We start from the raw sequence: 15442 nt of genomic DNA, 5'->3' as shown, positions 1-15442 counted from the left end.
CTCAAAAGCCATGACAGTAAAGGAGTTAAATTGTTGAAGAAAAACGGCTGTCATTCTTTAAAATATTTATTTCTGACACATGGCATCACTGTTTTAAAATACTGCCCAGCTTCTATCCATTGATACATAGTCATGTACATTCACTCAAGACGTTTGAACGTGTAATTACAAATATATACACTGAAAATACATATATGGTTCAGTCAGTCTGATACGTAGGCTTCCAACATCTGGAAATGTTTTGGAGGGGTATCTGATATATTAACATATATACAGTATTCATGATTTAAACCACTGGCCTTTAAGTTACAAGTTTGGTATAAAAAATACAAAGCACATTCTGTAACAGCTTCATTAGCATCACTTTCTGTCACTTCCGAGGATGGATCGTCCCTTTTTCCTTGTGAGGCAAGCTTAGTTTATTCTATAAAGGGAAACTGTTCCTGCCTTCATTTCTGAGTTATAACAACTGCTGACTGTACTTTCCTGCGTGTTATTACTTCTCTGGTTCGTAATACCGCTTCTTCATGGCTCGATACTTCCTGAGGAAATATAGAGCCTCCAGTTCCTTGATGACGAAGTCGCCACGGGCCACCAGCTTCTGGATCTTCTCGGGGTCCGTCACGTCTTTGTTCTTCATGAACGCGGACTTCAGGCGCTCTCTGAAGTAAGCGGCTCCCTGCGGGTACTCGCGGCCAAGATACAGCAGCTATTTTGGAGGAAGAGAAGCGCATTAAACGCATAGAACGGGACAGTACAGCCGCACCCTGTGTGTGTACGTGTTTCATTGACTAATTCACTTACCGTTTTGTACAGCCTCATAACCTGACCCCTTAAATTGTTGGCCATGCCAGAAAGGAGATGGCCCTCCTCACCTCTGAAAACGAGAATATGAAGGACAAACTGTTCGTTAACTGACGCGACAATGACAGCAGATACAGAAACATTTGGGCTGAAAGAAGACAGAAGTCAGACAATATAATTAACCAGAATCTCCCTGAATCCTAAAGATTACATTTGCGACACCTAAACATGCCACCCTGGAACTAGCTAACTAACGTGCAGCTAACTTGTTAGTTAGCATTTAACACATGCAACATTAATCAAACACTAATATACGAATAACCATATTAAAGAGTGCATTCATATGTACCTGTGTTGTTCTGTTGGGTGGATTTACTCAACCCGTACGTTAGTAAAGAGACGTCTTCCTTTCTTTGTCCTTCCTGTGACTATAGTGGACAGCTCAGCTATACAGTCGTAAGTCGTTTCGTTTTGTCGCAAATAGAAACAGATAACGACGCATGCGTAGTCGTTTCTATGGTTACCAGGACGCTGTAGAGCTTTTTATTTTCAGCAATCAGGATGGTGAGTTTTCACTATGTTTTTCGAATAAATGGTATTAAACCTTCTCATATTCTAATGGTTTGAACCGAAGGGTTTAACAATAATATTGTGTTGTTAAAAAAAAACTCGAACGTAAGACTGAAGACAACCTATTAACTTTTGAAGTTAGCGTTAGCAGGAAGAACCCTTCATGTTGATGCTCTTTTTTCTCTTCATTTTCTCACCAATGTGTCCCCCTGTGTCTTGACTTCACGTTTAAAACCCTTCTTTAATTTCTCTCTATGTGTTCTCCTGTGAGTGATAGCCGCCCAACAAAAAAAAGGTATGAGCAAATGTCAGTCAGCACATTTAGGATTCTAGATTTAGATTATTCTGATTACCAAAGGTAGGTAGTGTAGATGTATGCAGCCAGGCATAGAGTACACCTTATCCTACAGTAAGTGCCACCAGCACACTTGTTTGGTCACTGTGTTTATACCCTTCTCCTCAGTAAATTGCCTTTTTCCAACACGTAGTAGTGAGACATTCTCGTTAAACACAAATTTATAATTGTTTGTTTTGCTGATTTCAATTCATCAAAGAGTCGTAAACTGACCAAGGCTCAGAAGGCGAAGCGTCAGCAGGAGGAGGATGAGAGGAGGCTGCGAGAGGAAGGTAATCCAGATATTTGTTTATTTCCATCTAAACTGGGACAAAAGTGTGGTGTTATGTGTAAAATAAGTTTAGGAGACCGTTGTATCGTTGGCTAACTTTATTAGCTGAAGATTAGCATAACACCGAGACTGTTGACTGACTGGATTCGTACAACTCCAAGTGCGGACTGCAGACTGTACACGCCCTCGTCTGACATCACACACACACCTGATAACTCCGCTCTGCATGTCGATAAAGTAGTACCATTACATTACAAAAATGAGGTGACGGCATCTCTGCAGTACAGGTGGTTAACTCTGCAGGACACTGATGCAAAGTAATCTGTCTGAGAACCTGTTTTGAACTTCCGTGAGCACCTGTTTAAGGATGTGTTGACATGTATACATACGCTTTATATGTGCTTCTGCATTATAGAGGAAGCACGGCTGCAAGCTGAGAAAGAAGAGCAGGAAAGATTGGAGAGGGAGGGAAAGGAGAAGGAGCTAGAAAGGCTTGAGTTAAAGGTAAGATGTCCCTGTGGGATATATAGTACAGTAGGGCATAATGCTTTGCTGTCATGGGTGTATTTTGCTGACAGGACCTAGAGCGCAGAGAAGACGAGCTGAACGAACTTCGCCATCTACTGGAGAACAATCATACTGCAGTAATCAAATGGAAAACCGATGCTGTGGAGAGAGCCCAGGTTTGTGATCCTGTCTGTGAGAAGAGAGAACATTTGCCACATGAAAGTTCTCATGTGGCAAATCTTTCCTCTCAGGGTTTCCGTAGTTTTTCTTGAGCAGACAATGTAACAATTTGTGATCAATACACAATGTTGATTTCTCAGAAAAATCATTTCTGGCTGATATTAATACACATTATGTTGTTTGCATCCAGTGGGAGAGATACACGCATTGTGGCGGGATCCCGGACCCAGCAGTACAGCAGGATATTAACACGTATATCAGCTTATGGAGAGATGACCCAGAGGTCAACATCTCACCCGTGCTCAAGCAATGTAACCTCGCTCTACAGGTCTGTATGTAGGTGTGTAAATGTCACTTAGTTGATTAGTCAGAGAAGAGTTAATCGACTCCAGTTTTAATAATCAGTTATTTATCAAATATAAACACTAAATATTTGCTGCTTACAGCTTCCCAAGCAAAATGAGCTTACTTCAATTTAATTTAGATTTATTATAATAATAGTTATAATAATAATATTACATTATTATTATTATTACTACAGGGAGACAAATTAAAGGCAGGAAATAACATATTTTGTAATCTGAATCTTATGAAAGCCTTACTAGCACAATACAAAATAGAGAAATATAAGATTTTTGTGTATTTCCCTCAAAGTGTCAAGTAGTAGATAAGATGCAAGTCTTCTATTTTAATTTAATTAACACTGTAATGTTTCTCTACATTGCTAAATTTATTCTACTAATAAATCATAATCAGCTTCCTTGGAAATTATTCAACTCACCATTTTTATCCAAAGTGATGTACTCTTACATTATGTTTTTATATAAGACAAATGGCCTATAAAACGTCAAAAATATTAGTGATATGATCTGAGCTACAGTATCCAGGACCAATGCAATTAACACCACCACCATTGTGCCTCATGCCTACAACCAGCTAACGTAAGTTAATGTTGTTCCTTATAGCTGATCGAGGAGCTGGAGGGTCTGCTCAGAGATGTTACAGATCCACAAGAGGGCCAGAAGTACCAGGAGGGTCTCCTACATTTAATGGAGCTAATCCACTCTAAACACCTCCTCACCACCGAGGAGATCCTCAAGGTACGCGGATCATAGATTCACATGTGAAATTGCTTTTTAGTATTTTGCGAGGGCCAAGGCGTGATCTGCAAACACTTTGTGAGATGGCTTTTTGGACCCATCCCTGTTTTTTTGTGTCGTGTGCCTCCCTGGTCACAGGGGGCCGGTGCGGACATCGACATGGAGACGGGCAACATGCAGACTGCGGTCAAAGATGTCAACATTTCACTCTGTCTCTGGGCCAACCTCAAGAAGAATCCAAGGTTTGTGGAGGGAACAAATGGATTATCTGTGTTAAATGTGACTATATTTCAACAATATCTCTTTCTTTTTAATGGGTTCATTCAGGTTTAAAGGTTTAAACTTTGAAGAGGTGGGCCTGGGCTTTAAGCTTCCCAAACAGCTGGCTGTGAGCAACGTTGCTGTGCGGATCCTCCACACGCATTATGACCACCTGTCCCTGCTGGCCAGGATGGATCACCTGACATTACACACACCCAGCCACAGGTACTTATCTGGTAGTGCTCTTCCCACTGCTAATACAACTAATACTACTAGGAATAATAACGCTGGTAATACTAACCATGCTCTGTGTTCTTTTCTTTCCTCATCCTTTTGGTCCCAGGTCTCTTGCAGGCGGCGAGGAGGATCCAGCAGACATAAATGTACCCGAGCAGCAGGAGACAGAAGGTGAGGGGGAGGTGAAGGAAGACAGCGAGACCCAGCAGCAGAGCCTGGACGCGGAGGTGCAGTCCATCCAAGGGTTTGATGGGAATAAGGTAAGAAGTTCCTGGCCTGGGTTTTTCAATTTAATGTGATGTTTGTGTTCTAGTTTTGTTTGTTTCTCACAGAGTGCAGCCAGTCTACAGTCAAGGAGAAGCAGCCTGCAGTCTGCGGAAGGCCGAGGGAGCCAGATACAGACACAGATGGAGGCACTCGACGGTAAGACGCCCGGCCTGACACTTCATAACACTCCAAATGTAAAAAAACAGCCGTCAGTCAAAATGATTGACAGGTCTTTTGATACATGGACTAACACCATATAACAACCAAGTTATTCATGTTTTCTAATGAGGATTAAGATGTGTCTACATCAATAATTGTTGTAAAAATAGGTCCTTTTTCCACTCTGTCAGCTGAGGGGGTATTGGCTTCTCCCCGAGTGCAGCTGACAATGATGGACCGCAGTGAGCGTGTCCTGGTGGTGGACTTAATGCAGTACACACCTCTGGGTGGGGTCTTCTACTATGATGCGTTTCACCTCCCGCCACAAGCCCACCAGGTCAATGGCTGGGAAATTAGACAGGTAAAAGTTTTCAGTGTTTGCTGCTTACACCAGGCCCGATCAGCCAATGGGAACCTCACACAACACTCTCCGTACCCATGATTTTCTAGCTGTTGGACAAAGGGCTACAGGTGTTCCCCTACCCCATGGAGAAGTCCAACTTAGATAAAAACGAAGCTCTCACCTGCCCTCCCGTCGGTGTGTCTGTGACGCTGCCCGACTCTGTCGTCTTCTTGGAAACTCCCCAAGTGGCTCGCTGGGATGCTGCAGGTAGGACATGCTGATGCTCTGATGCTTCTGATGCTCTCTCCAGCACAGAAAGGTGTAACAAAACTAAAACAAACCAGTAATGTAACTTGGTTTTTCTTGGTGTTTCCAGGGAAGCAGTGGAGGATGGACGGTATCACAGACGTGTCTTATGAGGAGGCAGAGGCCACGATCTCCCTCAGTATGGACTCCTTCCACGCCTTTGTGCTGATGCAGGATACTTATGCAAACTTTCCCTTCCAGAGCTGGGAGCTCAGGCCACTGGGCCAAGACTCGGCTCTTTTCACCATCAACGGGGCCCTCATCGACCTCAGCATCACGATCCAGGTAAGAGACTGGAAAGTACTGCAAGTACATACCAGGGGAATAAATCAAGAGATCTGATTTGACTGTTGTATATTTGTGCCTTATTTGACTAACAGGGTAATCAGTGTATGCTGCAGTCAGAGCGAGAGAGGGGTCTCTCTCACCTCATAGGGAAGTGGATGAGCGGCCCCGTCCTGCAGAGGGCCATGCTCAACGCAGGGATCAACATCTTTGTGAATGAGTACACGGACAAGTACGCCAGCACCTGCGGCAAGGTCTGCATATTTTACTCATTTGTTTTCAGAATGGAAGAACAAGATGCTGGATTTGAGCCAGGTTGCAGCACAGTATCTGGCATGTATCCACATCAGTCAGTCAGTCAGTGTCAAAGTGATAGGAAGTGGGAGATGACAAGTTATCGGTGCTAAAGGGTGTAATGTTCACCAGCTTATTTTAGTTTGTTAGCATACTAACATTTGATAGACTGAGGTCGATTATTGGACAAATGATAAGTGTCTAAATGCTGAAAGCGTGGCTCTCAAAAATAATTTAACAAATCAGATTTTTGTGAAGATATTTAGCAGATGTGGGTGGTAACATGTCTGTTACACACATTTAAGGTTAGATAACAAAAAAAATAGAGAAGCTTAAGCTACTCAACACTATGAAGTAGATGAACATGAGTCCGCCTGGGCCAACCACATAATGTAATTGTAAACACCCTACTCTTCACAAATTATGTAAAACTGAGAGGGACCATTCTACCGAATGAGTAACTGACTTTAATTTATCTTTACTGATATGCATTTGCATATCATGAGGTTACAGTCCGACATTTTCCACAGTGCTATAAATAGGCCGTGTGGTTTCTCTCAGGACCCACTTACAGAACATGCTGCCTACGAACAGATGGCCCTCTTTGCCTCTGCCTGTGCTTTCTCATGGAGCAAGTGGAATGCCAAATGTGAAGCGGGGCATCTAGTCATGCAGGTATTCTCGCTCACATAAAGATACAACTTTATGCCCCATTATGTGGCACGGCCTGATTGTATTCCTTCCCTCTCCTCTGCCAGGTGTGTGAGCATCACAGTCCTGCCCTGGTGCCTAAAGGCTCGTGGAGTCTCTACCTGCTCGGTGCTCAGAGGAGTCAGAAGCTGAAAATCACAGAGAAGAGTGAGGCTTTCTCCCCAGAGCATTATCCGGGAAGTGAGTTTCATTCCACCTTCATCCACATGCTCCAGGACAACATGAGCACCGAAGGCAAAGCCAGGACCAGAGTATCCGATTATCTGTTTGTGGATACAGTACAGAGCCTGCTGTGTGCCACCAGACCCCTGATGTATTCATAACCTGTGTGAAGTTAACTTGGGGTTAAATCAACAAATTAAAGATACATTAAACACCTGAATTTGAAATGTACATTGTGATGCACATAAGAACACACATCTTCTATGGTAGAATAGGCTACTTTATTTGTGCAAAGTTCCACGCATCTTCTTTGGAACATACAAAAAGAGTATTAAGTTGAACACTGTGACAACCACAGCAAGAACTTAAGTGGGGAAAAAAGAACCTTTGGTGTTAAGTTATAATTCTACATTGTTAGTCTTAACAAAAATAAAAAGATTTCACAAATCCCCACTCAAATCTAACAACCCCATAAATATAGATTTCAACATTTTTAAAACACTTAGAATGAAATTTGTATTACCAGTGTTCATAGACTTAAGTTATAAAATATTCTCTGCAAAATTCCATTAAAAAGGCTGGCAGTCCCCTCCCATTTCCTCAAGTGCATGAAATGTATTTAAAAAGTCATGTGGCACAATTGGAGCCAGGGTCCATGATGGCCTTCCTTCTGATGACATTGTGACACGATTGGTCAATGTTGTACTAGTTCTGATGACTGATCAAGCCTGCATCATAATGTGTTGAGGGCATTGAGCAGCTTTTAAAAGGATATTGGTTTCCACCACCCGTAACTGCTTCTTCTCTTAAAACACAGACAAAACGCATACACATGCATATAAAGACTAATTTAGCAAACGTGATGTGATGCATAAAATCCTTCAAAGGGTTAACTATTCCCTGAGGCCTGGCCTGTGCCATCAATGCAAGTCTTGTTTTAGGAATCTTCAGGCACCAGTAAACATCCCAACAGCCTCCGCTCAGAAGTGGCACTCCGTACTTTCATCACCACCACCCCAGTGCTCGGATCATTTCTGCAGAGGGCTGATGGGCGGTAACACCATCCACCCCGGGTCTGGGGGGACTAGACGGGGGGCTGTCCGTTATGCCGGAGCCCCGTGTAGGGCCACAGAAGCTGCTGGATGGTCATCCAGGAGTCCCCGGTCCCAACAGGGGCTGCATCGACCGCTGGCTGCATCACCAGGCTGGCCAGCAGTGCCAGGAGACCTGCAGGTGAACCATGAATATTTACCAGGACACAGAATGAGACCCAACTATCCCTCATGCTGTATTGGGAAAACGTCTATAGACCGCTGCTCCTGCATTAAAACGGAGTAACACCAGCTGTGTCATTATGTTTGGAACATGTAGAACGTAGACTAAATTGTTTAAATGGTGTACCTGCTAGCACCACCACCATCGCCAACCAAATCCAGAGACCCCTGCCACCTCTGGCTACTGCTGCAGCCGCCCGGGAAGAGGTCAGGCTGTGGGACAGAGACTGGGTCATGCCTGGGTCTGTGTACGTAGGGCTGGAGGAGGGGCTCGGACTGGAAGTGGGCAATGAGAGAGAATAAAATGTTACCACGTGATGGATAGAAAATGAGGCAAGGGAGAATTAAAAAAAAAAGAAAAGAAAAATGGTCCAAGATAAAGCAAAAGACAGAATAAGTTACCAAAAATGACTCAAAGGTAGGGAATAAGTCACCACAGACCCTTTAGCAAAAAACTGTGGATCATTTGTGGTAACCAATGGATGGCAGGCGGTGAATAAGCTGCAGCTTGGTGCAAGTTGGCTGCAATGAAATGCATTTTACCACCAGTCTCAAAACTGTGTCAAAGATGCAAAACCCTTCACATCATCTGCATAATGAGAAAGCCATCAGCAGCGCAATTAAGAGCAGTTGGCATGGAGGTGGATTTGAGCATCAAATGGTAAAGGCAGCTGGCAAGTTTGGCCTGTGGTCCGTCAACAGTAAGAGTGCTGCTTCAAGTCACTTTACAGCCATTAAGAGAGTCACTGCAAGGCTGTAAGTGGCCTTTGATTGGCACTCATATTTGACAAATGGAGGCCTTTTTGCGTGCATTTATTGGATTTTTAGACAGAGACAGAATCCACAAGCACTTCCACTTCGGACTCTCCTCTCTACACACTTACAGCATTACAAACAGCTCATCCTGACTCCTGAGCAATGTGGAGGGAGGAAAAGAGGAAAGGACAGTTCAGAACACATGATCCATTTGCACAAAACACTCGGTTGCCCCAACAAAAAATAAATAAAAGAGATAACAGTCCAAGTGTAGGAGTTTGCACATAAAAGTGTTAAGGTGGCTGATCATGTTAGTAAATGACAGAAGAAGAAGCAGGGTAAAGGAATTAATTGTCGGTTAGATGCCTTGTTAGCCGCACACTGCAAATCAGAACTTGAGATCCATGCACGAAACACAAATGATGAAGCTTCTAAAATCCTGTGTCTCACTGACATACACCAATCTCAAGACCGCAGGAAATCATTCATTCCGCCGCTGAGCCTCGAGAGAAAAGAAGCTAGTCCAGCACAGACCCATAGAATGAAAGAGACTCATCACTTAGGAGGTTCCATATACGCACTTTCTGATTTTGTTTTTGTAACAAATACGTAATAATTTCATATTAACTAATGCAATATTTGCTGCATGCGATTACAGAAAAATATTTGTTTGATATGTTGGTGTTTCAAAATGCTCTGGACCATTAAGGTGAGGTCCCCAGCAGATGTAACAGGGACTTTGTTAAAAAAAAAACTATTACAGGGACTGAGTGGTGATAGCCACAATGGCACCAGAGACCAACTTTGACAGAAATTTTGAATCTGTCACTGATTACAAGATGTCATAATACTGGGCACGCTGATGGCTGTGTGATCTCTGAGGGGAAAACCCACCACAGAAATCATTTTTAACAACGCAGCTAGACGTATCATAGTAATATCTAATACGTCACAGATGATCTTGGATATCAGATTCACTTTGCAGCTACTGGAACCTCGATACAGCGCCGTGATGAACTCTTCCACTATGCAGCTAGCCTCTTAGTTTTTCTGGCAGAAAGTAGTGCTGCAGTAGGCTAGTGGTGGGTATTTGGTTGGACTAACGTCTTGAGGGGCAATATGAGGGAGGTGAGTTTGCTGCCCAGCTCACTGAGACTGGACCTCCTCCTCTCTGCCACCGGCTCCTCCTTCTGCTCCTCCTCCGACTGGCAGTCGGTGTTGTCGTAGGCCGTCCTGTGGGCACGCGTGGGTCAGGCATTCACAAACACACTGTTCAGTTGCACATTCAAATACAAGCATGGCTGCACGACCACATCGATTCTGTATGTGCACATGCACACATGCACATTTCATGCATATGCAGCCAACAAATATTCACTGATTAACACTCTCCTGCTGTACATAGATATTTTTGAGATCCCTGCAATAAAAGAACTCATGCCCAGCAATTCAACTTCCATGCTCCAATATTATATCATAAACCCACAAAGCAATTTCACAACCTTTCAGATATTTGGAGAGCTTTAAAAGTGCTTTGCATCTCCTAAGCTTCAATTTTGGCTTAGCTAATCAAATAAAATCCTCTCTCCTCGTCCAAACATTTGAAAGCTACATGATGCCAATAAATAAAAAAATAAATAAAGTCCACCGTTTCTTACTTAACATTTTACATAAAAAAAGGAAAAATGAGCTTAATTCAGAAAATGTCAAAAAAGGTTGTTTGCTTCTGAGAAACACTTCACCATGCGAGGAGGGACCAGATGCATGAAAGATGGCTGCCGTGTGATTTGATAGAATCACTGATTTTCTTCGTCTCAAAAGATAACATGTTTGTTCCAGCAGTCTAAGCTTCACCCTTTCCTTAACACTATTACTGCTCAAGTCCATCACTGTAAATACATATTTGCAATTAAAATATTTTCTTTAACAGATTTTAAGGTTTGTTATACAATTGCCTTGAATTTCTTTTGTTTTAGTGCTGCATTATGTTACACTGCTTTCAGTGTTGCATGCCTTTTTTCTTGATTGTTAGGAAGGACATGAGTTGATCACAACCTGTTTGACCCTCTGAAGTTTGCATTTTAAAAATGATTTTCCACTGCAAAGGGATTTGGAAAAATGTAAACTTGACCACAACAAAAGTAAATGGACTGAAATATCCTTAAAGTATTCTTTACTGTCGGTCTGGCTGCAATGGTCGCACTAGAAAGCCGCCATCTTTATGCATCTGGGGCCACTTTGAAAAATGTGTGCGACACAGCCAGCATGGTATCCTTCTTCTTGGCATGTCTTACCCCTTCATCATGAGAGAGGGCTCTTCAGTGTCAAGCCAGGCCGCAGAGCTAACAAAGCGCTTTAGTGGGGGGCGCGCAGTGCTCTTCCCCGCTACATTCCTGGAAACCATCGTTATCACATAAGGGCACAACAACAACAACAACAACCCTCACGTCATGGTACAACGAGCTTCGGTGAGCCTGACAAAGAGCCACAGCCAGTAGCTTCCTGCACATCAACAATAAGGGTGTGTTTTTAAAAAAGGTAGCGTAATTTAAATAGTCCTATTCCTTTTAATTCAAGTGCACGCTCCCCTTCACATACAGACTACATTTTTTTAACGTTGTTCCACATATGACAATCCCGGCATATTTAATCCACACATGAACACGTATTCAAATACCTACCATGGGGATCGCCTGGTCAGCCTCTCCGCTTCAGCCTCTGAGCAGTCTTGTGTTTTGGACTGTGGTGGGTAGATCAAACAATACGAGTCATGATTTATGTAGATACAAATGCTCCTTCGCACAGTCTGAAGTATAACAAACATTTAAACCTGGTTCCATTTTTTTTGTGGTATGACAACATTCTTGTAATCTGAATATGTTCATGCTTTGACCAGCACCACATGTAGGTGGGCATTGAAAGCTATTTTAAGAAAATGGGAACTGTATCTTAAATACTGAAAGAACTTAATTATGAAGGGTGCAATCAATGAGTTTATAAAAATATTCTTTGGACGCTTTTGGGATCTTTTTTTTAAAAACTCTCCATCAACCTATGGAGCAATCGGTACTCCTGCGAGCAGGATGCTTCCTTCGTAGTGAAGCATGCTTTGGATAAACTTTATTGCATTATGAGTGCAAAAAGCACACTTGCTGGCAAAATTAAAGGGCATGCTACATGATCTGAACTCTGCCGTTGGACTAAAGCGATGGCAGCATCGTCCTCACCATGTCGAAGTGCATGTTGGCTCCACCGGAGCGGGGGATTGCCGCTATGCTGACCCGGCGGGTTGATGACTGCTGGAGGTGAGGAAAGGAAAAAGACAAATTGCTTCATAAACACATTACTGTTGCGATCATATGTAACCTAACTGCAGCTGACCTTGTAGTACTGTGTGGTCTGCTTCTTGCCACGGAAGTCATCTGGAAAGAAGAAACGGTTTCGTTGTCAGATATAAATGTGGTTTGTGTGGGCCATCCCTGAGCATCCATATTAACATGTGCCTCAATTGTGTACACACACACACACACACACACACACACACACACACACACACACACACACACACACACACACACACACACACACACACACACACACACACACACACACACACACACACACACAAAAGTTAGAGGATATGGGTATGTCACTATATTGAGCCAGCGTTGTATGGAGGTTAAACAAAACTTTTTAAAAACATGCATAATGTATTGCACCTTGATAGTAATGAACCATTATGTAACCATTTCCACCTCTTTCAGTTTGTGATCCAAACGACCTCTCGTTCTGCATGAGTGCCTCTCTCAGCTCCAGCAGCTCAGCGTGCTCCTTGGTGTACATCCTCCTCAGGTTCTCCACATGCTGGATCATCACCTCCACAGCCTTACCAATACGACTCTCCTGACATTCACATACACAAAGGCTCCATTAAAACCATCAGAATCAACATCACCAGACAGAACATCAGTGGAAACAAATTGTTGACAACACAAACACACCTGGTGAATTGCTCCTAGCATCTCAGAGCGACTGGACACCCTAGTCATGGACTGGATGAGGATTTCCAGGTTCTTCTGGAGCCTCTGGATGATCTCCATGGACTGGTTGTCGTCCTCACACAGAGGAGTCAGAGCCTGGGAGGAGAGAAAGGACAAGGAGAGAGAGTTGACGAGAGACACAAATGAAGAACCAACAGAAAAAAAATCATGACTAACATCAGGAGAAATAACTTTACAGAGGATTTTCATTTACTCTTATTGATGTAGGGAAATTGTCCACATTTTGTATCAATACAGCAGGAAAGGTGCAGAATAAGATATTACATCCATTCCCTCTACTATGAAGATTACAAGATTCAACAGCCAAAAATTACTGCAGAATAAAATCACTAAAAAGACAGAATGTAAATAAAATTATTTTGACGGGTGATGAAGCAAGACTTAAGCAAGTGCTCCGTTCACAGAAAGCAGGATGGTTAGGTGCATATGCAGACTGACCTGCAGTAAACCCTGACAGCTGGACACCTCCCTGCGGACATTTTCCTCAGCCAGGTCACGTGACCTCTCCTCCAGCCGGAGTCTCTTCTCCAACGTGAACATGTCGCACTTGAAGCCCAATGCCAGACGCTGGAACTCCGCCTGAAATAGTTTTTTGTTGTTCAATTTTGGCACTCACTGCTGGACATACTGTACACATTTCCTTGTTTGATTGCGATAAGAGGTTTACCCTATCAATGAGAGCATCATTGTTCTGGCGGAAAAGTTACACCAGATAAAGCATGAAGCTCCTGCACTTCTCTCTAGAAAACCCCACGTTTCAAGAGAAACCCATCAGCGCATTAACAAAGTGATATATTAACTTTCTATGTGTATTTTTATTGTATGGGTTTCAAAGAGAAGTGCAAAATTGCTAAAATATGAACTAACTTTGTGTATCAATATGTTTCTGATGGATGCACAAGAAAAGAAATACCAAACTTTTTAACTTGTTTCCTGTCTGAATGTATGAATTCTCATTTTGAATACAGAGAACCAGCTGATACAGATTTAAATGTGGTTTCTAAAATCTACTCTCAAACACATACTTCCCAAAAAAGTGCCCCGTTTATAGTACAAAAGGATAAAAAAAGAATTGTCCTTTACACAGCATTTGCTTGCATTATTATAGAATACAGCTCCATGATCCAATGGTATACATACCTCAATCTCCTTGTCATTAGGTGACAGGCTGCAGATAAAGAGATGACAATGAAAACAAGTGTTATTACATAAACACATGGATTCAAGTGTTAAGTTGTGTTATTATGATTATTTGCTCTCTTACCTCTTCTTGTCCTCTTTGGAGGTGCCGCCGGTGTCCGAGATCATGGACGTCTCAGCTACAAAAGGGAAACGATAAGCAGGCGTATGGGACAACAAATACCTGATCAAATGGTGCAATCACCATTTAGGTAGCAAAAGACAGGTAGTAAATATTATATATATAATATATATCATATAACAGTGTAAAACAAATATATTACATCTGCATTCCTTCTCTGTAGCCATGCTGGTCTCACTTTGGTCCTCCTGGACCTTGGGCTCCTCGATGCCCTCCATGCTGCGTGCCAGCTCCTGCAGGGTCGAGACAGACTTTACTGCCTCTCTCTTTAACTCTGATCCCTCCATGCTAACATTGCCCTCAACATCCATACTGCTCCCTTCACTCACTTACTCTCTCCCTCGCTACTTTCCCTCAACAGTTTTACATAAAGGTGAAATGTGAAGATTCCAGCGTAGTTGGATATTGATTGTGAGTCATCTGATCCTGAGTGGAGCCAAAATGAAACTATGTATTCTCCCTTCCTCTCTCTTTTATACACACTTACTCACTCACATAGCTGGAAAGACAGCATTTCTCTTCAGGTCGAAATGTCACGCTGAATGAAGACACCATTTGCCAACCTCATCACTGACAAGGAAACAGAATCTCAATAATACCAGCTCCATTCAATCTACTCTGAGCGTGTCTTGAGCTAAACTTAGAATAGGAATATAAGAAAAAAGCACTTACAAACTAAAAATATAGAATATATACAAAAAAATAGTAATGTTGCATTATGGAGGTAAATATATAAAACTGAACCAAAACTAATGTGTACATCTTTTAATGCAAAAGGATGGCACTCTTTACTTTTACAAGTTATTGCATGCATTATATACCACCTGCTCCAAACTCTGCTCTGAACTGCATTTAGGGTCCGATAGTAGATAGAATGATTAGTGATAAAAACTAAAAGCTAAATTTGCTGTAGAATTTAACTGCTGCCTGATATAGAAATAAAAAAACGTATTATGTTGCAAAAAGTCAGTTGAGAAGAAAGTAGGAGAAGAGCAGGTCTTACCAGTTCCCTCTTATTTTTGCCACATAAGGGGAGGGAGTGCTTTTTGGCTGCACTATCCTCTGATTGGCTGGGGTCAGAGGTCACGCTAGCCAAGCCGCTCCCCGATTGGCTGGCATGCGTGACGGACGATCCTGACTGAATAGGGCTGCTGTCAGAGAAGGTGGTCGCTCCGCTGCTGATGAGCCGGTCTGTCCCTGGAAGGAAAAGTTGGTGTG

At 42.7% G+C, this 15442-nt stretch overlaps 3 protein-coding genes across 9 annotated transcripts in view; 1 reads left to right on the top strand and 2 right to left on the bottom strand.

Moving 5' to 3' along the window:
* Positions 1–52: 52 nt before the first annotated feature.
* On the bottom strand, positions 53–1270 carry lyrm5a (LYR motif containing 5a). The gene is made up of 3 exons (XM_068716936.1): positions 1154–1270; positions 805–877; positions 53–709 (listed from the first exon to the last, which is right to left on the bottom strand). Exons 2-3 carry the CDS (start codon positions 847–849, stop codon positions 497–499), a joined length of 258 nt encoding a protein of 85 aa, XP_068573037.1. The 5' UTR covers positions 850–877; positions 1154–1270; the 3' UTR covers positions 53–496.
* A 60-nt stretch (positions 1271–1330) lies between these two features.
* On the top strand, positions 1331–7181 carry dnai7 (dynein axonemal intermediate chain 7). 3 transcript variants are annotated; one of them, XM_068716931.1, is made up of 16 exons: positions 1331–1368; positions 1929–2001; positions 2416–2504; positions 2579–2683; positions 2878–3015; positions 3653–3787; positions 3926–4029; positions 4115–4273; positions 4392–4545; positions 4618–4708; positions 4903–5072; positions 5162–5321; positions 5431–5645; positions 5741–5899; positions 6501–6614; positions 6698–7181. In XM_068716931.1, exons 1-16 carry the CDS (start codon positions 1366–1368, stop codon positions 6971–6973), a joined length of 2145 nt encoding a protein of 714 aa, XP_068573032.1. In that variant the 5' UTR covers positions 1331–1365; the 3' UTR covers positions 6974–7181. The 3 variants fall into 3 exon arrangements, with proteins under 3 accessions (XP_068573032.1, XP_068573031.1, XP_068573033.1); XM_068716930.1 differs by having other exon boundaries at positions 4882–5072; XM_068716932.1 differs by lacking the exons at positions 1331–1368; positions 1929–2001 and adding an exon at positions 2262–2317 and having other exon boundaries at positions 4882–5072.
* lrmp (lymphoid-restricted membrane protein) overlaps positions 7084–15442 on the bottom strand; it is a 30323-nt gene continuing 21964 nt past the window's right edge. Inside the window, exons 26-39 of one of the 5 annotated variants that reach the window (XM_068716925.1) lie at positions 15228–15421; positions 14367–14457; positions 14168–14222; positions 14044–14071; positions 13342–13482; positions 12844–12978; positions 12598–12745; positions 12224–12264; positions 12070–12141; positions 11524–11582; positions 11137–11235; positions 9947–10075; positions 8214–8362; positions 7084–8039 (exon numbers count right to left, since the gene is read on the bottom strand). In XM_068716925.1, the coding sequence (XP_068573026.1) occupies positions 7897–8039; positions 8214–8362; positions 9947–10075; positions 11137–11235; positions 11524–11582; positions 12070–12141; positions 12224–12264; positions 12598–12745; positions 12844–12978; positions 13342–13482; positions 14044–14071; positions 14168–14222; positions 14367–14457; positions 15228–15421 (1484 nt within the window). In that variant the 3' untranslated portion in view covers positions 7084–7896. Of the gene's footprint in view, positions 8040–8213; positions 8363–8970; positions 8998–9946; positions 10076–11136; positions 11236–11523; positions 11583–12069; positions 12142–12223; positions 12265–12597; positions 12746–12843; positions 12979–13341; positions 13483–14043; positions 14074–14167; positions 14223–14366; positions 14458–15227; positions 15422–15442 lie in introns of all 5 variants that reach the window. The other 4 variants (XM_068716928.1, XM_068716927.1, XM_068716926.1 and 1 more) reach the window with 4 other exon arrangements.

Source organism: Cebidichthys violaceus, unplaced genomic scaffold, assembly GCF_023349555.1.
Source record: "Cebidichthys violaceus isolate CVI_PGR_0920_01 unplaced genomic scaffold, fCebVio1.0.p SCAF_21, whole genome shotgun sequence".
Taxonomy (NCBI): domain Eukaryota; kingdom Metazoa; phylum Chordata; class Actinopteri; order Perciformes; family Stichaeidae; genus Cebidichthys; species Cebidichthys violaceus.
This window is presented reverse-complemented; position numbering and strand designations above follow the sequence as displayed.